The sequence below is a fragment of the Myxine glutinosa genome, chromosome 12 (genome assembly GCF_964187855.1).
Source record: "Myxine glutinosa chromosome 12, kmMyxGlut1.1, whole genome shotgun sequence".
Lineage (NCBI taxonomy): Eukaryota > Metazoa > Chordata > Myxini > Myxiniformes > Myxinidae > Myxine > Myxine glutinosa.
In genome coordinates, this window is record NC_136272.1 from 16,976,923 (window position 1) to 17,000,067 (window position 23,145).

Here is a 23,145-nt window from a genome sequence, read left to right on the forward strand (position 1 = left end):
CTTGAGTTGTCGTTGTCAGGCCTAAATTGCGTCCCGATGCTGGCACAAGGGTGCTTGAGCTTGTTTAATAATCTAATATATAAAAGAGCTTGGTCAAGGTGTACCTGCATGCGTGCGTCCGTCCGTCCATGACCAATTGCCCGTAGCAATCAGGTGTTGGGCAATCTGCAAACAGTATGATATATTGGGTCAGGTGATGATAGATGGGCCTGTTTCAATTCACAGTTTAAAATAAAAACTCTTCCTCCATCATCTTCTTCACTTATAACAATAGTCTCACATTCAATCCCGCTTCTCATATCGATTAGATTCAGAAAACACTTTCTTATATTCAATACTTTTTGTTTCAACATTTCCATTTTATTCATAACAGTAAAATATCGCCCGATCAAACAGTATTTCTGATAATTATACACCGCCTTTTCAAGCATACGTAAATCTATCTCTATCTATAACATTGCTATTTCCGTCAGAGAAGCGACGGGTCTTATCTTGTAGTAACAATAATTGTTGTAAAAACCAGAGTTACAACATTGTCTCAGATCGTGAGTTTAATTCTGAATCGATCTCCAGCAATACCTGTAAGAAAACCAACAAGCAACATATCAATATTCAGCATTCATAGGAATCAGTAATGGATTTGCAACTAGCACAAGCAAGCCTGAAACAAAGGAGTAATACACACCATCTAAGTATGCACAACATTACACACGATAAATGTCACAGGAATGATCGTAGCGTTGTCTGTCTGAGTTCTTATAACTGCCGCGCAGTGGACAGAAGCCGCATAACACCTGGGTTCAAACTTAGGCACAATTTCATTACAATAATAACTAGAACTGCCACTTTATAACTGCTGGCAGTGATGACCGGTTTACTCCACCTTCATACAACCCCACTTTCATTGGACATGCTTTGATACAACCCCCCTTGGTAGATGCAACCCCGATACACACACACACCCCCCCCCCCCCACACACACACATCCCCCCCACACACACATCCCCCCCCACACACACATCCCCCCCCCACACACACCCCCCCCTGCACACACACACACCCCCCACACCCACACACACACACACCTCCACCCCCCACCCCCACACACACACACATATACATATACACACACACCACCATCCCCCCCCCCCCCACATAGACACACATCACCATCCCCCCCCCCCCCCACATACACACACACACACACACATACCTCCACCCCCCGCCCCCGCCCCCAACACGTACACACACACACACATATACATATACACACACACCACCACCCCCCCCCCACATAGACACACATCACCATCCCCCCCCCCCCCCCACATACACACACACACACACACACACACATTTTACAACAACCCTGCATTATCATTATATTTTTTTCTCCATCCATTATCACGAGATGCTCAAAAAATTTCATCCTGATCGGATGAAGTTTTGTACTTGTCAAATTATGACGTCATAATGGAGGCAAATATGCCATCATAGTTCACAAGGCTTATTCTCCATGGATAGTTCTTTACAATGAGATATGTCTCGATCTTTTCTACTCAGCGCTTTTGGAGATATAGAGATGTAAATTCTTTTGGTTTTCCCAAGATGGCGGCCGTACCACGTGACCTGTGACGTCATAATTATCCTCAAAAGATTATTCATGCCCAGGCGCACCTATGGTGAAAATTTCATGTCAATCCGTGCAAAGACTGCAGAGAAAGTGATTTAAAAAAGAAAATAAACCTGAAAATCGCAGAGCCAGAATTATTTGGTCTGAGAAGCCTTTGTGAGGTTTCTTCTTCTTCAGCAGCTCAACTCTGGGTGAATATGCGATCTTAAAAAAAACAAACTCAATTTGCCTAAATATGTTATTGGTTTGCTAATAAACCTCAGCCATTGACAAATCTGGAATTAGAATTTTATTTGAGGTTAAAATTACCCTGTGAGATCTTGTCAACGATGCCTTCATGTCTGTACATGTGATAAATAATTAATTCGCATACTCGAAGCCTCTTCTTCTTCTTCACGCAATAACAACTTCTAGCTTCCAGACCGTACATCCAATCACCTTGAAATTTTGCACACTTGTTACACTTCATGACTTCCACTATAGTATGAAGTTTCATGTCGATCAATGAAGCAATTCAAGAGATGTTAATTTTTTTAAATATTTTCGTTTAATTACCGATATCTGCCAAACCACATGACCTATCGCAAATTCCAAAAGGACATTTTAGTTGACTGACATGCTGAACAGATCTGTGAAGTTTCCCCTCGATTGGATCACAAATGAGGGAGGAGCTTGGTTTTAAAGGTTTATGCATAAAAACGTCAAAACTCTGAAACCATGTGATGCATGACGTCACGCTCGCTAACGTTTTTGTTCGTCATGGGTATGTGATTCTGCCTGCAAAGTTTGGCCTTGGTCTGTTCAGGCGTTTTGGAGAAAATTGGATTTTACTGTTTTTCACTCAAAACAATATGGCGGCCGAACCACGTGACCTGTGACGGCATAATTACCATTAAAATATTCTACAGACCGAGTCCCTCCCATGGTGAAAATTTGATCTCAATCGGTCCAATTATTGCAGAGAAAATGGTTTTTAAAGGAAATTACTCATTAAAATGGCAGTAGCACTCCCTTTGGAGGAAAAATGTTGCGTTTCTTCTTCTTTCAACAATAAAGACTTCTAACTTCGAGACCGTACAACCAATCATGTTGAAATTTTACACATGTTCCGCTTGATGAGAGCTACATTGCATTGAAAATTCAAGTCGAACAATGCAGTGGTTCAAGAGTGAGAAGCTTTTTAGGATTTTCCTTCAATTGTTATTTATTGCGGCCAAACCATGTGACATCAAAACGTCAAGTACGATTGAAACTACCCCTCATGGGGAACATTTGTGTAAAGTTTCCACTCGATATCTTCACAAATTATGGAGAAGATAGCATTTTTAGTTGTTTTTTTTTTGTATACAGGATCGAGGCTCGTGAAAGAACTAACATTTATCACACAAGAAAAAACCAGACACACAAAACATATAATAAGGGTAGAGGCAGACAAGATGGGGAGAGAAGGGGAAGCATACAAACGCAACATTTGAGAGCAGGGACATCGGGAGATCTGTGGGAGGGCTTAGGGGGAGGAGGCGTAGGAAGGGGGGGAGGGGTGGGAGAAGTATAAAACACAAGGACACTGCAAGGACTTCCAGGAAGGAAGTTGGTATTTCAAAAAAGTGAATCTGGGGTGAAATTAGCAGGGGTAGAAAAGATCAAGGTTTTGGATGGGGGAAGATAAGAGATGGTGGTGAACAGCTGTTTTAAAGACCTGGAGGGAGGAGTGGGATTGAACAGAGTGAGGGAGTTTGTTCCAGAGGCAGGAGAAAAGAGGAATGAAGGAGTGAAGGTGAGCAGAGAGCCTTTATTTTGGCAGTTTAACCATAGGAGGGTTGCAGGCAGATCTTGAGCGACCTGCAGGAATATTTGGGGGACAGAGCCCAGAGAGAGCTGGGGGAGCAAGGCCGGAGAGGAGTCGGTAGAAGACAGAAAGACCACCTACCTGCCTGCGGTGAGTAAGTGAAAGGCCCTCGGAGTTAGCTTCATCGCGGGAGATTCCAATGATTCTGAAAGCTTTGGTTTCAACAGCGTGAAGCCGAGCTAGGTGTGAGGCAGGAGCACCGGCCCAGAGGGGAGAACAGTGTTCCATTGAGCTGCAGAAAGCCTTGTATGTGGTGAGGAGCTCATGTATGCCAAGGAGCTAAGGTGTGCCAAGGTACTCAGGTTTATGCTTTAAAACGTCATCACTCTGAAACCATGTGATGCATGACGTCATGCTCGTTGCCTTTTTTTGCTCGTCATGGGTATGCTACTACGCATGCCAAGTTTGGGCTCGATCCGGAGAAAAAGGGGTTTTCGTGTTTGTCACGAAAAACAATACGGCGGCCGAACCATGTGACGTGACTTCGAAATTTTTTGCATTCTGAGTTTTTTTTAATTAAGGATCTAGGGAAAAAAATATCATTTTCATGGGAGCAAAGATGTGTTTGACGAATTCTAACCACTCAACGTTAGCATTTTTTATATACTACATAAACATGTTTTTTGTTCCCATTGCAGAGTTCTTCAGAATGAGTCATTCCTCAAATTTTTCCATTCAGCCGTTTCGGAGATATAGAGGGGAAAAGTTGAAGGTGTTTTACAAGATGGCACCCATACCACGTGACCTATGACGTCATAATTAGCATTAAAAAATTCTGCGAGCCAAGCCTATAATTTGATGAAAATGTCCTGTCAATCCGACCAGCGGTTGCTGAGAAACTTAATTATGAAGTTTTCGGAGGTGCAAAATAGGGTGGAAGAATAAGAAAAATAATAATGTCGTGCGAATACCCTCCGGTTAATACCAGGGCTCACGGATGGCTCAAATGGCTTTAATGGAGGCGACGACCAACTCGGATTCGGCTATAAAACGCGGGAGGAAGATGTGAAGAAGAAGAGGCGAAAGCACTTACCTATAGCGATCCAACCGCAGCTCCGATCCTGCAGGGGAATTCACTCAACGAACACGAGATTTTGAATGGAAAGGGAAAATAATGCAAGGGTTTATTTACAAGGAATTGCGGGACAGGGAAATACGCGCCGGTAATAAAATGTCCTAAATCGGGATCCCGCACACCGACTTCCAAATGCGAGACAGGGGAATGAATTGCAAAAATAACTGTCCGTCGTGTACGTGTGAAATGTGGTGCGTCTTAACTGTCTGCAGTCTTGTCCACCGTCCAACGCGGCTCCAAGCTACGGCGCGAGGAAATCCTCAGTCCGCTTCGCCCACGCATTCCGCCAGGCCCGAGCCAACGCCCCACTCCAAGCTCCTCGTCGACCGCCCACGAGGTCCGTTCGCTCACAACACCAAAAGCACCGAGCACCGCTCCAAGCACCACGAAAATGGCGAACCAACGACCACCAGGACCTCTCAAGACGAAGAGCCAAGAGTCAAGCACGAACAATGACAAGCGAAGGGCCAGCACAACTCAATACCAAGAGTGAAGCTTCAGCACGACGCAATCCAAGCGCGAACCGTCAGCACGACTCAATCCCCCAGAGCGAAGCGTAGCGTCCAGAATCCCGCCAGCGAGTCCTTTTGTCACTTGGCATGTGACGTCAGTTTTGGCGCGCCACCAACCAGAGCCTCGTAGCTTCCTGCCGTTTCCTCAACCGTGTCGCTCCTTCCGCACCGATTGGTTCAAGGCTCGCGCCTTCCGCGCCAACCAATCACACGTTCCCTGTGGCGTGGTTACAGCTCGTCTCACGAGATGTTGCTAGGCCAGCTGGTGTTGCGGCTGGCGGCGGCCATCCGGCGGTGCCCCGATCTGGCTTCCTGCCTGTCTTCTTCCAAGGTCATTGTAAGGGAAGGGGAATTATTTAATATGTGCACTAAGGACCTATCTTAGTGTTTATATGAGTATGCGTTGCCATAAGGGACAAAGGTTTGACGCCAGAGGGGACGACGAACAAAGGAATCTTATCCATAATCCCTGCACTATTTAGCACGCCCTGCTCCCTCGTAGTGGGGACATCAATACAGCTTATACCGACAATCCGGGCTAACATAGAACTTATTACAGGGTAGATTCCCTATCGCGACAGTCGGATACCTACCTATACAGATCTATCTGGCTCTATATATTGCTCTACCCAAATTCATAACACAGCCCGCCCTCCCCCCCCCCCCCCCCCCCCTGGAACCATAGTTCCTGCTAGGTTCACTGCAGGCACTACCATTCCAGTCTTAACACTTACTGTCTCACACTTAATTAACCTACAAAATACATGAAAATCGCAAATAGCAATGTGACTAGAGAGAACTTGTCAGTGTTGACCATTTGACTCACATTTTTGTGTATACAGTGATCCTGATACCCATAAAATAATACAAGAAAGATGATTATACAGATTAAAATACTTTGCATTACACTAACATTTTTGTTCTGTGTGAACACAACAAAATATTATGCAGTATATGTATGTATGTCATATTTGTGTTTACATGTACTGGAAGATCATGCTCTCACTGCGGTCTCTCATGTCCTGGGTCTAAACACCTGCGGTGATAATTTGAGATGGATAAAGATTAGTATGTGAAACTTACAGTTCTGCAACATGACAACAGTGTACATTTAATTTACAATTATTTCTTTATTAACATCCACTCAAAGTGTGTAACACTCCCCCCCCGCATTGAATATTGAGAGCTTGTAACTCTGGTAATATTTTACCAACATAAACTTTTTCATTTGGCCAGAGAAAATTAATATCGCATCATACATTTGGAGTATCATTTGTTAATGGGTTTTCATTAAATCTAAAACATCTGTTCCAGTCAGGACTTTCCCAATTTCCCTGCCTCTTTTTGTCTCGGTCTTGGTGTTGCGTGTGGTTTAGTTTGTGGTTTATGTTTCAGATTGTGTGGGTGCTTATGGCTCAAACGAGATTAAGCGCATAAATGTTAATAACAATAATAATTACAGACAGAAGCCAAACAGTTCAATCTCGGTTTCATCAGACCACAGAATGTTGTTTCTCACAGTCTGAGAGTCCTTTAGGTGCTTTTTTGCAAACTCCAAGCGGGTTTTCATGTGTCTTTCACTGAGGAGAGGCTTCCGTCTGGCCACTCTGCCATAAAGCCCAGATCGGTGGAGTGTTGCAGTGATGGTTGTCCTTCTGGAAGTTTCTCCCATCTCCACACAGGATCTCTGGAGCTCAGTCAGAGTGACCATCGGGGTCTTGGTCACCTCTCTTACCAAGGCCCTTCTCCCCCGATTGCTCAGTTTGGCCGGGCGGCCAGCTCGAGGAAGAGTCCTGGTTGTTCCAAACTTCTTCCATTTAAGAATTATGGAGGCCACTGTGCTCTTGGGAACCTTCAATGCAGCAGAGATTTTTTTGTAGGCTTCCCCAGATCTGTGCCTCGACACAATCCTGTCTCTGAGCTCTGCAGGCAGTTCCTTCGACCTCATGGCTTGGCTTTTACTCTGATATGCATTGTCAGCTGTGAGACCTTATATAGACAGGTGTGTGCCTTTCCAAATCATGTCCAATTAATTGAATTTACCACAGGTGGACTCCAATCAAGGTGTACAAACATCTCAAGATGATCAAGAGAAATGGGAGGCACCTGAGCTAAATTTCAAGTGTCGTAGCAAAGGGTCTGAATACTTATGTAAATGTGATATTTCAGTTTTTTCTTTTTAATAAATTTGCAAAACTTTCTAAAATCCTGTTTTCTCTTTGTCATTATGGGGTATTGAGTGTAGATTGATGAGGGAAAAAATGAATTTAAACGATTTCAGCATAAGGCTGCAACATAACAAAATGTGAAAAAGTGAAGGGGTCTGAATACTTTCTGAATGCATTGTATATAGATAGAAGATAGATATATATACTAGCAAAAGTATCTGGCGTCGCCGGGCAACAATGTCACTTTCTGACGGGAATATGAAGAGAGGAAGGGAGGAGAGGACGAAGGGGGAGGGAGAGGGGGGAGGAGAGGAGCGGGTGAGGAGGGGGGTCAGAGGAGGGTAGGAGAGGGGGGAAGGGGAAGAGAAGGGGGACGAGGGAGAGGAGAGGGGAAGGGGAGGAGAGAGAGGCAAGGGGAGAAAATGGGCATAGAGGAGGGGATGGGGGGGGGTGAGTAGGGAAGGGGGAGGCATGAGGAGGGGTGGGGGAGAGAGAAGAGGGAGGAGAGAGGAGGGAAGGGGGAGGAGGTGAGGAGGGAAGGGGGGAGGGTTGTGGAGGGAAGGGGAGGGGTGAGGAGGGGTGGGGGAGTGAGAAGGGGGAGGAGCAGGGGGGAGAGAAGAGGGAAGGAGGATGGAGCGAGGAAGCGGGGGGGAGGGGGGGTGGGAGGAGAGGGAGAGTGACACCTCACCACACGTCGCTACGCTACACACTCCGGAAGGGAGGGGGAGCAAGGAGAAGGGTTGGAGCCCGAGGTGTGTGGAAGGAGTGCGCGGCACTTTATTAGGAGGCAAGAGGGAAGAGGGGACAGAGAGAGAGAGAGAAAGGGGGGTGGGGGGGGGGGGGGGGGGGAGTAGAAAAGGTGAGGGTGGAGGGGGAGTGAGCAAAGAGAATGATCGGTTATGATGGATCGAGACTTAACCTGAGCCGGATTAAAAAATTTAAGCTGCAGAATTGAGCTTAGCAGCAGTTCTGACTGCTAAAAAGCATCAATTTGTTCTCCAGGTGTCCACGGACATCTCCGGGTGGACAGCACAGATGAAGTACACCAAACACAAAAACGGCAACCACAAAGATTCACCTTTAAATAGTCTTCTATAAGTGTGCACAATCAGATAATGTAACTGTCTGGTCCAGGTTTCTGCAAAGGCTAATGATGGAACAGAGTTTGGCTGCAGCCCAGTCTGGTTTTGGTGCAACAGTTGAAATGCAAATGAGACTTGGGGCAGGAATGTCCACCCCCTGTCTGCTTGGAGATAAGCTGATGTGTCACCCAATCACAGCCAGACAGAAAAACTTTTAAAATTTGATTCACAAACAGATTTTTTTTTTTTTCTTTGGCGTAAATGAGGCAAGTGAAATGATAGAAATGCGTAAATGGATGATTACCAAATTACTCCGATAGGCATGAGCTGCCCTGGGTTCCAAAGCTTCCACAAACAGTTTAACACACGAGTCATCTCCATAAGTGGATTTCGTGCGATCGTCAGACAGGAAGCGATTATCTATAAGTGGGAAAGGTGCCCCAAAAGATTGATTTCCATGGTTTTTGAACAGATTTCACAGACCGCATCGTAAACAGGTCTCCCATTAGATGAATGCCGTTTGCCAAAAACATCAAAATAAATAAATAAAATCCTACCCGCTTCAGGTTTAGTGTGTAAGTTTATTTTCAAACAAAACCGTAGTGAATGAACCCCCAATAAAAATATCTCCATTTAGCCATCATGTATGGAAACGAATCACAGCAAAGTAGGGAAACTACAATTAGTGCTTTACTTACCCCATGATATTAATCAGCACGTGATGAGACGAAAAAAAATAATAAAAACGAGTCGTTTATCAATACCACAGGATTTTCATTCCAACAAGCTTTTCCCAGGTTATTCCTTCAATTTCTCATCAACCAATCATTTGCCAAGCCCAAGTGCCTTTCTTTTAGGGTCGAGTTCTGTGGGTAACACGAAATGTGCCGGGCAGGGTGCAGTGAAAATCCCAGGCCCGGTGCGCACAAACAAGTCAAATTTTGGTCACTTTGGCGACGCAATTCAAAACTTTGGCGACGCAATTCAAACGGGCCAAAGGCTTTTTGATCCAGGTTCGACTTCTATGCCACAGAACTGCGTACACGTCAAACGAAACAAATATATACACACGGACATCATTCGTGATCATCAACTGGAACGCCACACCGTTTCTTGTTTTGATCGCATCACTGCCCATTTTGCACTAACATCGAAACTGGTAAGTTAAAAACATCCTTCACTTTTTAATTTTTTTTTACAGAAACCCTTTTGGACCAAAACAAACAAAACAGGACCTGAGCAGAACCAATACAAAGTGCATGCATATTTCGGCCCATAAGAGGACTGGCGTGTACAGAAGTTCACAAACAGGCCTCAAGCTGAGGGGATGCAGCCGGTGGGATCCATGGGGTCAGCGTAACATCCGCATCGCACACGACAAACTCCTCTCCACTCGAAAATGTGGGAGAAGCACGTCTGCTCGTTTGCTGTGGAGCATCAGCGCAGCACCTTTCCTCCTCTACCTCCACCTCCTCTGCCCCCTCAGCCTCGAACGTGACAGGCCTTTGGAGCGGTGACTTTGCTTGTGGTGTTGGGGGAGTAAAGATGGGGGAAAGAGGTGGGCGGTGTAATGAGCGTGCCGCTGGCTGTGGTGTTGGACAGTCCTGGGACGAGAGTGCCGCCATTGCGTTGCGTATCGAGTTCAACCACTGCTGTTTGCTGTAAGAGTCTCGTGCCTGCAGCGAATGCGAGTGCCCCTTGCACAGGTCGTTTACACCAACACGGAAGATGTTCTTGGCTGTGGATCAGAGAGTCGAAGTTAGCAAAAGCAAGCCAAGCCTTTCCACCAACCTCCCGCAACAAGGGCAGTCTATTTATTATGTACGCATATACATGTGAGGAAGGCGTTCAGGCCGTTGCATACGTACGGATCACGATTATCATCCAAACATACTATTTGGTGTTTAGTCATTTGGGAGGTGGGGGAGTAAGAGAGAGGTGGTTGGTTTGGACGCAATGGTGGAGACCAAAGCTTCTGCCATATGTGCATACATAATAACTAGATGCCTTTGGTACATCACCGATCTTAGAAGGGCATCCTCCACAGGCAGCTTTATCTGACCTTTCTCGTTGCTACTGAAAGCCCCTCGGAATGATCCACCAAAGCGAACTTCACCATCCTGGAGGTCCTCCAGAACAAGGTCGCGCAGAGGTAAGGGTTGTCGGTACACCTGCAGGTATCTGCGTTCCCCAGCCCTCGCCACTGGACGACTAAGCACGAGAACCTCACTGAACAGTAGCACGTAGAGTTTCTGCTTGGGAGGATGGGAATGATTGAATTGGTACGGAGACGTTTGTGTAATGATCCATTTTAACCACAGTAAAAATCACCAATTTTGTATTTTGGGAAAAGCTGTACCGTTCCCCGGTTGTTGCGAAGTTCCCCGTGGCAGTGTAGCACACGGCAGTTGGCCAGAAGAGGCTCTCGCTGCCTCTCATCCAGAAAATCCAGCCTCTCCAGGTAATGTCTGCACTCGGACTCTCCCGTGAGCTCATTCACTCGGGCGGCCACGCGTTGCACAATATCAACCTGCGGATGCATCAGCGCATCATTCCAGCAGCCGGGATGAACTGGGACGGCATTTTTCCGTTTAATTCCGTCTGTACACCGTTCGCGATTTAGGATGCCTACCGCGTCCTCAAGAGGGAGACGATCCGAGTGATCCGCAGGTGTGTACCGCAGGATCTCCCTGAGCAACAAGGGATATTTTACAAGTCGGCTTCGCGGCACGTCGAGGAAGCTCCAGAGCTCGAGCTTGCGGCTGAACGGAGATTCCAGGCACCGAAGGAGGAAGTCACCGACACGTGGGTCCCGCTTCTTACGGTCCAAAAGAGCCTTGGCCGCCACCTGGTTGCTGCAGTAAGTGCTGTATGCGAGTAGGCAAGGAAGCTGGAGGGGAAGAGAGTAGCGGAGGTCAAAAGCCAGATTACATACCTTCTCACTCACAAACACATCTACTTTAATGGTGAAAATTGGGATTTTCAAAGTTGGAAATTTGAGATGAATTTCAGAATAATTTTCTTCCTTTGACTAAATGGTATTCATGTTTATTCCCTCCCAATGGAGTACAATGCCTAACTTCCTGTTTTCATTCACTAAATAAGTCAAGAATACGCAAGTCAGCAATACATCAGCAATACATCAGCCATGATGGCCCGAATACCCTCCTGCCTCTAATTCCTTGCAGAACGAGCAAAATAATGCTCCGGAACACCATTTTGTGGAATTTCAAACTTTGCCACGGAATTTATAAAAGTGCCAAAAACTCACCCACTCAACGAGGATTTGCCCAATGCTCTCGGTTGTGCCATCGGGCAGTCGGGCCTTGTGAAGTTGGCTCAGCAACGCTGCGACACACCAGGCAGGTTGAGAGGTTACATGGCATGGTACAAAATTGTGCACAACGTCAAATACACCGTTCCACCTGTTTTGCCAATACACCGCATCCAACATGCACATCATTTGAAATGCCTACACTGACGTGTGCTTGGTCATTGCATCATCATATCCATTTAATGAGGATCTACTCCAAGCAGGCCTTCACCTCCCGACCATGGAGGTACACAGCCTGCATGACCATAACTCACCATAGGAAGGAAACTTGAGATGACAAAAGCAAGAAAATCTCATTTCCCTTTCTTTCTCTCCCATGAAATTTGCCTACAAATAGATTAACGTCACCTGGACTGGCAGGATGGCCTGCATACATCTCTGACTTGTCCAGCCTGGGTTTGAATCTCGACCCAGCTATAAACTACCATCCTGGTATTTCACAGGCAGGGCGATTCATCAATGTGTGCTGCCCCTTGGGTGGACGTTAAACTTGATGTCCCGTCTGCCGGCATTAGTTGGCGGACGTTAAAGATCCAACAGTGTCCATGAAGAGTAGGTGAGCTATCGCTGGAACCCTGAACAAATCACAAATGCCTACACCGACCTACAGAGGGTACTGCACTAGAGGCACAGCTGCACCCCTGGCAAATGATGTTACCCGCAGCCACATGCTGCATTCGGAAGAAGAAGAAGAAGAAGAAGAACCTCGTCTACTGCGTTCCATCCCTAAAACGCTTTGCTTTATGACCACAGCAAAAATGCTGAACCTCCAAGGGAATTGTCCCCCCCCCCCCCCCCCCCCAGGTAAGAGAAATCAACCAATGTTACACGTAGTGTTGTATTGTGCGGGACACACCTTCATGCAATGGGATGAGCGACTCAAGAGCACCAAATATCTCGTTGAGTTCCTCTTTGGACATTATGTTCAGCTTCAACATGGGATCGTGATAGGCCTGGAATTGGTAAGCACAATATTTAGGGAAATGCTATGTTGTGTGTGAGCAAGCGAAGCGCGCACACACACTTGACACAAACACCAAGCACACACTTGGCTCTATAATCGGCGGGAAAACGGACCTTTTTCGCCAACTTCAGGTCATCGATGAGATCGTGCTCTCCCTGAGCCAGTTCAAAGATTGCCTGAAAGAGAAGTTCAGGTCAGGCATCTGACAAAAAACTTCCTTGGATAATCTAATGATGATATTATTAACAAGAAAGATGCTCAAAGTTTCGTTTTACTAAACCAATAACACCCCAGGGATGCAACCCCACCTCCTGCCGCTTTATATCTGTGCGTGAGAGTTCGTGATGGACTCCGGCCTTGTAGGTATCGCTCCAAAGGCGACTGAGGCGATGCCGGGGAGGTGTTGGTGCCGACTGCTTGCTGTATGGCTTCGCAGCACACGTGGGACCTGGCACGTCAGCACGGAGGCTGATTGATCGCTGGAAGAACAAACGACAAAGGGATCTGCCAAACAGCTTTTAAGCACGATGTGAGACAAAGTCCCCCCCCCCCCCCCCTTTCCCATGCCCCCATCCCCCAAGCCTTCTCCCTCCCACAGATCTTCCGATGTCCCTGCTCTCTGCTGTTGTACTTGTGTGCTTCCCTCTTTCTCCCCATCTTGTCTCCCGCCCCCTTTATTGTATGTTTTGTGTCCGGTTTTTTTTTATGATTGATGTTAGCTCCGAGACGAGGCTCGATCTTGTATACAAAAAAATATTAAAAAAAAATAAAATAAAATAAAAGGCGTATTCAAACAACTCAAAAATAATTGCCATTACCTAGATCTGTATTGAAGAGGAAAGAGTGAGGAGGGGTGGGGGGGGGGGGGGGGGGGGGGGTGTAAAGGTATACGGGGGTGGGGTGGGGGCAGTAAAGGTACACGTGGGAGGTGAGGGTGGTAAAGGTATACGGGGTTGAAGTGGGGTGGGAAAGGTATACGGGGTGATGAGAGGGACATAAAGGTATATGGGTGCGGAGGGAGTTCTGTACAAACCAAATTTCCTTGTAAAACGGTTCCTCAATATAAAAGAACAGTGAAGATCAGAGCGACCACCACGTGTCATCACATCCCACACAAAGCCAGGTATACAGAACGAGTAACGTGATGGAAACCCCGATGTTTGACTCACCAACTGGGTTAAAGCCGAGGAACGAGGATTGGAGCGTTTCCAACCTCTTGGTTTGACAGATTTAAAGTTGTTGGAGCTTCACTGACGACCACAATGTGCAAAACCGATCAGACGGGTCTTTATGAAGGCAGCAAACGTTGAAATAAGCGAAATGTCACCACCTCTGCACATTATGTCTGAGCTACTAGTTTTACCCTTAGCTCTTTTAGTTTGGAGATGTTACAAATATTATTACCCTGTGCTCGCGAAGCGAAAAGCGTGGTTAAGCATTCAGTTACGTACGTACGTACATGTGCCGTACGTGTCTGTATTTTAAAAATGAATTTCTCGACAACCGTTGGTCCGATTGACATCAAATTTTCACCAAAGGAAGCCTCCTCCTGTATAATATTTTAATGATTATTATGACGTCATATGTCACGTGGTACAGGCGGCATCTTGGAAAAAACTTTGCACCTCTATCTCTGAAACCACTCCATGGAAAAAATTGAAACATGGCTCATTGTCAAGTACTCCTCATGGGGAATAAGATATGTTAATGATGATGTCAATGGTGCCTTCGTTATGACGTCATAATTTGACAAGTAAAACACATCAGTAGTGTAATAATGTTGCTTCTGGGACACCTCCGTTTAACATGGGAAATCCCTATCTAATGTCATTTACCCCCTTGTCTTTTTCAAAAATCATAAACACCTCTATTTCTCCCACCCTCATCTTTATGAACCTTTTGTCTGTAGTACCTATCCTTAATGTTGTTCATTAGACCACTCAAACACTACAAATATTTGTTTTCTCTTATAGACCTATCATCCTTCTTCTACATATCATCTGGCAGATTAATCTTTGACCCACTCAAACATTGACCCATTCACTTCCATATTAATTCTTTCCCTCCCTCATTGCCCCTAAAGACCTCTATTTCTCTCACCCTGTTCTTTACGAACCTTCTAACCTTTTGACATGTTATCCTTATTCATTAGACCACTTAAACACCTGTGATCCTTCTGACCTTATGAACCTTTTAACCTTTTACTCTTAATATCATCTGGTGAATATAACCCACTCAAACAACGACCCTACAAATATTTGTTTATGTGTGGGAAATAATTTAATTCTCCTACAACTCTCCTCACCGTCTAATACATTAACAAAAAATATGTTTGAGTTTGGTTCTTTATTAAGATATTTTAACTGAGCTAAGATAAAATGGTAAACCTCCCTCAATGTTCTTATTTGAGCGCCTCCAGTGCCACACACTTTTTGGTAGGCTCTGCCCACCTTTTGTTAAGCTCCGTCCACTTTTTGGAAAAACCCCGCCCACTTTTTGGTAAGCCACGCCCACCTTTTACTAAGCCCCGCCCACTGTTTGTTAAGCCACGCCCACTTTTTGCTATGTCCCGCCCCCTTTTGCTAAGCTCCGCCCACTTTTGCTAAGTCCCACCCACTTTATAAACTCTTCAGCATTGTATCATTTCCAGGTAAAACATTACATCATTTTCAGGGAATTTCCATCACATCATTTCCAGTTAAGACACGCCCAGGGAATTTCCACAGGAAATGACACACACCCAGCCCTTCTTATAAAAGGCACCGACCACACAGGCTTTTTCAAACACGCTTTCTGCTTCACTTGAGAATGGACTCCTATGCCGAAATGGAATGGGATAACTTTGCTATTCCTTGGAGTCCTACTACCTGTGTAGAACTCAACCTTCAGATTGATGAACTGGACTCGAACCTCTTATCAATGGAGGTAAGTTTGTTTATTTATTTATTTATTTATTTAATTAATTATTTATTTAATTATTTATTTTAATATTTTTTTTTAGATGAGACTCGTGTAAGAGTTAACAAAGTTAATTTTAATATTCATAGAGCTTGATTTATACAAATAAAAAATATTGTATTAAATTAATACATTGTTATTTTCTTTCACAGGAAATTGTATCTGAGATACGAAATGAAAATTCTGCTTTTAACACAACTTGGGATGAAGTTATTTTTTTGTTTGAAGACATTTTGAACAACCAAGACCCCCAGAACGAGTTCTACCTTGATGACCCAGCCAAAGAGTTATACCTTGGAGATCCACAAAATCCTGAAAAAGAGTTTTACCATGATGATACTTGTTGTGAGTTATCAAAACAAAACCCACTGAACAAGTTCTACCTTGATGAGCCAGAATACAAGTCATACATTGGAGACCCACAAATTTCTGAAAATTGGGAAAGGGGAGTTCTCCCTGATGGTCCGCAGTTATACTATGTGAGACACATCATAGAAACCCTAAAAAATTGGGCAAGGAGAGTTCTCCCTGATGGTCCGCAGTTATACTATGTGAGACACATCATAGAAACCCTAAAAAATTGTGAAATGGGAATTCTCCCTGATGGTCCGCAGTTATACTATGTGAGACACATCATAGAAACCCTAAAAAATTGGGCAAGGAGAGTTCTCCCTGATGGTCCGCAGTTATACTATGTGAGACACATCATAGAAACCCTAAAAAATTGTGAAATGGGAATTCTCCCTGATGGTCCGCAGTTATACTATGTGAGACACATCATAGAAACCCTAAAAAATTGGGCAAGGAGAGTTCTCCCTGATGGTCCGCAGTTATACTATGTGAGACACATCATAGAAACCCTAAAAAATTGGGAAAGGGAAGTTTTCCCTGATGGTCCGCAGTTATACTATGTGAGACTTATCACGGAAACCCCAAATATTTCTGAAAATTGTGGTTCTACCTTGGGGACTTGGAAAGATGGTTATATTTTTGGAGACTCGGAATGGGGGTTTTGTTTTGATGACTCGGAATGTGATACCTATCTTGGAGGCTCAACAGGAATGTGGTTATACCTTGGGAACTTGGAAAGTTGGTTTTATTTTGGAGACTCTACCTGTGGGGTCCATCTTGGAGACTCTTTGGATTCTAAAGCAATGAACAATGTTCTTTGTTTAATGACGCTTGATTTAAGCAATATCAAGAAAGTTCGAGGAAGAAAATGCTGGAAAATTCTTTCTTCCCATTTCTACTTCTTCAAACTTGAAAGCCTTGAAAGACAGAATTGGAAGAAGAGGAAAAAAAATAAAAATGAAATACATATTTTTAAAAAAGAAGAAAAAAAAGATTATGTTAGGGTTTGGGTGGGATTTTGAATGTGAGGGTTAGGGATGGGGTTGGGTTAGGGATGGGGTTGGGTTAGGGTTGGGATTTTGAATGTGAGGGTTAGGGTTGGGGTTGGGTTAGGGATGGGGTTGGGTTCGGGTTGGGATTTTGAATGTGAGGGTTGGGGTTGGGTTAGGGATGGGATTGGGTTAGGGTTGGGATTTTGAATGTGAGGGTTAGGGATGGGTTGGGGTTGGGTTAGGGATGGGGTTGGGTTAGGGTTGGGATTTTGAATGTGAGGGTTAGGGATGGGGTTGGGTTAGGGATGGGGTTGGGTTAGGGATGGGGTTGGGTTAGGGATGGGGTTGGGTTAGGGATTGGGTTGGGTTAGGGATGGGGTTGGGTTAGGAATGGGTTGGGTTAGGGATGGGGTTGGGTTAGGGATGGGTTTGGGTTAGGGATGGGTTTGGGTTAGGGATGGGTTTGGGTTAGGGATGGGGTTGGGTTAGGGTTTGTATATTATTATGACTCACTCACACATACACAAAAGTTAAGCCCCAACTGGAAAGTTGAGGGATTCTGTGTTTGGGGTTCACAGATTTAAAAACGTATCCCCATTATACACACACAAAAGTTAAGCCCCAACTGAAAAGTTGTGGGATTCTGTGTTTGGGGTTCACAGATTTAAAAACGTATCCCCATTATACACACACAAAAGTTAAGCCCCAACTAAAAAGTTGTGGGATTCTGTGTTTGGGGTTCACAGATTTAAAAACGTATCCCCATTATACACACACAAAAGTTAAGCCCCAACTAAAAAGTTGTGGGATTCTGTGTTTGGGGTTCACAGATTTAAAAACGTATCCCCATTATACACACACAAAAGTTAAGCCCCAACTGAAAAGTTGTGGGATTCTGTGTTTGGGGTTCACAGATTTAAAAACGTATCCCCATTATGCACACACAAAAGTTAAGCCCCAACTAAAAAGTTGTGTGATTCTGTGTTTGGGGTTCACAGATTTAAAAACGTATCCCCATTACATTTTATTTATTTATTTATTATTTTCAAGGGTATTATCTGCTTACTTGTGTTTTTTGTAATTCTTGCGAGTAAAATGAACCCAAGATTTCTTCTCCATTTAAATCATATAATTTGTAGGTCCAAGGGACTGTATCCATTACATCAATGATTTTAAATAATTCACGAGTCCATTTTTGTGTATAACCTTTCTCAAAATGGCTTTTCCATTTGTATATTCTTACAATATCACCAACTTTAAACTTGGGCTTTCTCAAATTAATCTCCTTTTCATATTCTAATTTTGTAAATGTTTCTGATGGTTTTGATTTTGTTGATGAATGAACTGTATTATTGTAATTATCTACAATATCCTGAATTAAATACACCCATTTTTGAGAACCGAGTTGTGTGAATTTTTTATATAATTTCTCTTTTAAAGTACGATTAAAACGCTCAATAACAACTGCCTTTCCTTCATTAAAGGTGCTGTATAATTTAATACCCTTCCCCTTAAGAAATTTCATGAATATTTTGTTATAGAACTCTGTTCCCTCATCAGTCCATAACTTCTTTGGTTTCCTTTTATCCCGATCAAATATTAGCTTAAAGGCTAACATTAAAGTATCACCCCTTTTATTTTTTAAAGGGACAACCCAGGCAAATCTACTCCTCAAATCAATAACGGTTAAAGCATACCTGTATCCCCTGTCATTATTCAATTCAATTAAATCAGCGGACCATATGTGGTCGGTGTATTTAGAATAAACCTTCCTTCTTTTAAACTTTGTGATTATAGGTTTGTGTAATTCTTCAGCCAAAAGCTCCTCAGTCTTGATGACATCATTAGAGCCTAATAGTTTTTTGAGGAATAACCAAGACCAAGTTTCAATTTAGCATTTATCAAATTTCTCACAATAAACCTATCAACTTTCTCTCTCAACGTTGGATTTTGTATCAAAGACAAATTATACAACATTTCGCTGTCGGCTTTATGTTTTTCAGTCAACGTAGTGGTTTTCCCATAAGCAATATCATGCTTCATACACACTTCATCAACCCTATTTGTAGGTTTAGACCAAGGTTTAGGATTGTCAGCCTCATCTAATCTTTTATCCAAGTTTGTTCCAGGACCACAGAAAGAATACCCTGGAAGGTGTAATTCCCCTGGAATTCCAGTTGTTGTAAATTTACTTCCTGACAGAAACTTTTGTATGTCTCCTCCTCTTTTAGGAGAGATGAATTGGCACTTTTTAGAGCCACATACTTGACATATTCCTTTTTGATAAACTCTATTATTTTTAGCTTTAACATAAGAGATATTTTTAGATTTAGTTTTCTTTTTACATTTGAGACAATAACTCATATTTATTTATCAGAAAAATTCCGACAGAGTATCAAAACTTTTTTGGTTTTCAACATATACATTTCAATCTTTATTTTTAAAACATAAAGAATCCTAAGGAATGCCTTCACTCTCTCCTCCATTTATTTACAAATAAAAACTAACTAAAGTCAATGACACCAACATCATCAATCACATAATCTTTTCCTTCTTCTTCTTCTTCTTCTTCACCACTTTCTCGTTTAAATCTCCTCCCTGAAATTGAAGACATTGACGTTGTTATTTTTGAAACCATTATCTTCATAAGAGTTGTTAATTCTTTAATTTCCTCTTCGGTGCGTTGAGATTGATTTATTTGCTGTAATACACTCAATCTTTTACGAATCTCACTGATTTCCATCTTTTTATATTTTTCCTCCCTCTCTCTTTGCTCCCTTTCCTCCCTCTCCTCCTTCTCCTTTTTCTCCCTCTCCTCCTTCTTCTTTTTCTCTCTTTCCTCCTTCTCCCTTTTCTCTCCTTCCTCCTTCTCCTTTTTCTCCCTCTCCTCCTCCTTTTTCTCCCTCTCCTCCTTCTCCTCCCTCTCCCTTTCCTCCTTCTCCTTTTTCTCTCTTTCCTCCTTCTCTTCTTCAACTCCTTCCTCATCCCTTGCTACCCTTGAGTTTGAACCCCAAAGAATATTATACATATACTCATCTGGATTTTGAGATATTCTTGTATCTATAATTATTTTTCTCATAATAGGATACCAATAAGATTTGTTGACGATTTCTAAAAGAGTTTTATATTTCATAACTTTGAGAAGTTCATTTTTATTTAATATTTTAAACAAGTCTCTATTTGTGGGTTTAACAATATCAGTATAAGGCCAGTTTTTAATGACAAAATTCCCATGTATATGCTCCAAATCATAAGGTATGTAATACCGAGCACCCTTTTCTTGTAGGTATCCTTGAATACAAAAATTATAATTCTCTTGTAGTCTTCTTCCTGCCATTTATGTATCAGAAATATATGTGAGATTAATATTATGACAGGTAATACCACCCCATCTTCCCACTACCAAATCGGTTTGTATTCCTCGGCTTTCTATCCTTATCTCATTACCTTCCTTCTTTGTCATGCGAACCATCGCTATACTATCATATATTTTTCTTTTCTTAAAATCACGTATTTGTTGTTTACTAATTGTACTTCCACATAAATCCTTATCCTCACCAAGTGGATAATATTCTTCTTTACGAGACTGATTTAAATCATGTAGGTCTTCTATGTTTATTGAAAAAGACCAATTATACCCTAAATCAGGCATATCATACCCCCATTTATTAATTCGCATATTAACTAAATGTCCTTCTTTATAAAATTCAATTGTAAGCAGGTAGTTAAATTCAATGAGGAAAGGTGTATGGTCAGTATAACCAGGTGTTGTGGTTGTAAATTTTACTTGTTTCACAAAACGTGCTGTTTTCTTTAAAAATATATATTGTGATAAATCACTTAATCTAATTAAGTCATTCGCATCTGTAGGGTTTGGATAATTGATTAATTTATAAGTATTCTTCATATTAATATTTTTACTTACACTATATTTTTGTCGTTCAGCCTGTGCCTTTGTATAATAATTTGATAAATCAATATCCTGAGAGGATTTTCCAAAGATAGAACCATCTTTTCCAACATAAGTCATTTATATTAGATTAAAAATGATATCATAAAAATTTTCATTATTGTTGAGTTGAAATAATACATATAAACATAATTGACCACAACATTTAGAATTAATTTCTTGAACTTGAAATGTTTGATAAACACCATTCTGTAAGAATTGTATTACTTCAACAGGTGGTGGCATACCATAACTATCAAAATAATATTTATCCTGACTATTATGAATACAAACCCAATGAGAACCATTCTGTGTGTCTAAATTCATAATAATATTCTTTGTATTCTTATTTATATGTATTAATTCATCTCTCATACAAATAACCACATTATCAATTTTTAGTGTTTTACAATACTTAGCTAGTTCTATATTTGACGTTGTATTCTTTCCAAATTGTTTAAACCATTTATCCATTTATTTATGAGAAAGATACAATCCATTACCCCGTTTAGTTAGTTTAACACCCGCTTGAGCGATAGAGGAAAGCATATCTCCAACCAACAATCTAGCTTTATCAGGTAGACTTTCAAGTTTTTGAGCAAAATCTACAATTACACCACTTCCACTAATTTGTTTCTCCAACTCCTTGTTATGTCTTTCCAATTCTTTTTGAGCTTTTAGTTGTGCCTTCCTTTCGTTAGCAGTTTTTACCGCTGCTGAAATACCACCAGTCAATGCTCCCGCCGCACTTAAACCAGCAAATAAAGGAATTAGAAACGGGAGAAATCCTCCTCTTGACTCGTCTATTGAATATTTCTTTAACATAGGTTTCGTCATTTTAATTTTAAGTGATCCAACATCATTTAGTGTTTTTACTTGTGTGTGTGTGTGAGTAAAACATCAATTCTTACAGCTCCTTTTCTTTGAATTGTATTAACATTAATAATACAAGGCTTTTGATTTTGAATACAAGATGTTAATTTATTAAGATTGATTTGATTAACATATACCCCAACCATTTATTTATGAGAAAAAACCTATGTGATATTAATCATAACACCATTATCTGTATTAATCTGTAATTCTGTTTCCTCCAAAAGCAAACAATATGCATTAACCTCTTCACTCTCCCCTCTTTCAATGTATAGAGAAGTATCCACTCGATTAGACTTTATAGTTTCCTTTTGAGAACTCAGGTCAATTGCGTAGATTGTATAAAGTTTTTGAAACGCAACCATATCCAAAATAGGATCATTATTACCATTACTTTCACACACCTTTTGGTAGGACTTGTAGGCTTCCGCATAATCATTTTTTTCCCAATCAATTTCCAATCTATCTCGCGGATAAAATGTGCCATCAAGAGAAACCCGAAGTTGTTTCACCTTAGCATTATCACTCAGCGCATTATTCTTATTAGTACCGTCCTCTCCATCTGGTTTTTTAAAAATGAGCCAGAGGTATCGTGGCTTTCCTTGAAGAACACCCAAATTCCAAGTGTAGGTAGTGTGTTCCAGTTTAACGTGTTGACATCTTCTTTTAAGGTATGATACATTTAGCGGTTTCTTTGAGTTAAGTCTTCTATTTAACATCTCTTCCGTTTTAAGATTAGGAGTATATTCACTGATATACCAACACAAATCATTAATAACAAATTTATTGTTGTCTCCAAAAGCATTTTCATCCCCAAAAAGCAACCTATTTACATTATCATTCCTTTGTAGTTGAAATCTAATTTTAAGACCATACAAAACTTTATCATAATCGCAAAATCCAAATATACCTTTAAGAGGTACTGCTACGGTAAAACTATTCACTGCTTTTGTTTCATCATTATACATTGACTTCCTTTGACTATAACCAGGGTCTGCGTTTGTACCCGTTGACATATCAGGAATAAAACCTTCAACAGCTCCCTTACCCATTCTATCACTAAACGAATATAGTGTAAATTTCATCATTTCAGATGTAGCAGAGACATAATCAACCGCTTCAACCTCTTGTGTTCCAATATACAGGCGGACACTGTCAAACATTTTCCAGAAGAAATCATTTACGAGTGTAGCATTAGTATTATTCGCAGCCTTAGTGAATTTAAATTTACACAGCAAGAAACTATCAGCTATATTCAAGTAAGTTTGTTGATTATTTATTTCAAAACTTTTTGTTCCGTTTGAATTCCAGTCTGTTCCTGTTATAGCATTTACCTTAAAATAGTCTTCCTTTTTAGGGGAGTTTGAAATGATAATCGTATCATCCAAATCATAGATACTATCAA

At 42.1% G+C, this 23,145-nt stretch overlaps 1 protein-coding gene across 2 annotated transcripts in view; it reads right to left on the minus strand.

Annotated features, from left to right (window-relative positions):
* Positions 1–8,880: 8,880 nt before the first annotated feature.
* The window catches only part of ARHGEF3 (Rho guanine nucleotide exchange factor 3), a 99,236-nt gene continuing 84,971 nt past the window's right edge, over positions 8,881–23,145 (minus strand). For both annotated transcript variants that reach the window (XM_078766521.1, XM_068133162.2), the window contains 8 exons: positions 12,926–13,096; positions 12,731–12,793; positions 12,510–12,606; positions 11,591–11,667; positions 10,952–11,209; positions 10,679–10,849; positions 10,382–10,571; positions 8,881–10,057 (listed from right to left, as the gene is read on the minus strand). In XM_078766521.1, the coding sequence (XP_078622647.1) occupies positions 9,621–10,057; positions 10,382–10,571; positions 10,679–10,849; positions 10,952–11,209; positions 11,591–11,667; positions 12,510–12,606; positions 12,731–12,793; positions 12,926–13,096 (1,464 nt within the window). In that variant the 3' untranslated portion in view covers positions 8,881–9,620. The remainder of the gene's footprint in view (positions 10,058–10,381; positions 10,572–10,678; positions 10,850–10,951; positions 11,210–11,590; positions 11,668–12,509; positions 12,607–12,730; positions 12,794–12,925; positions 13,097–23,145) is intronic.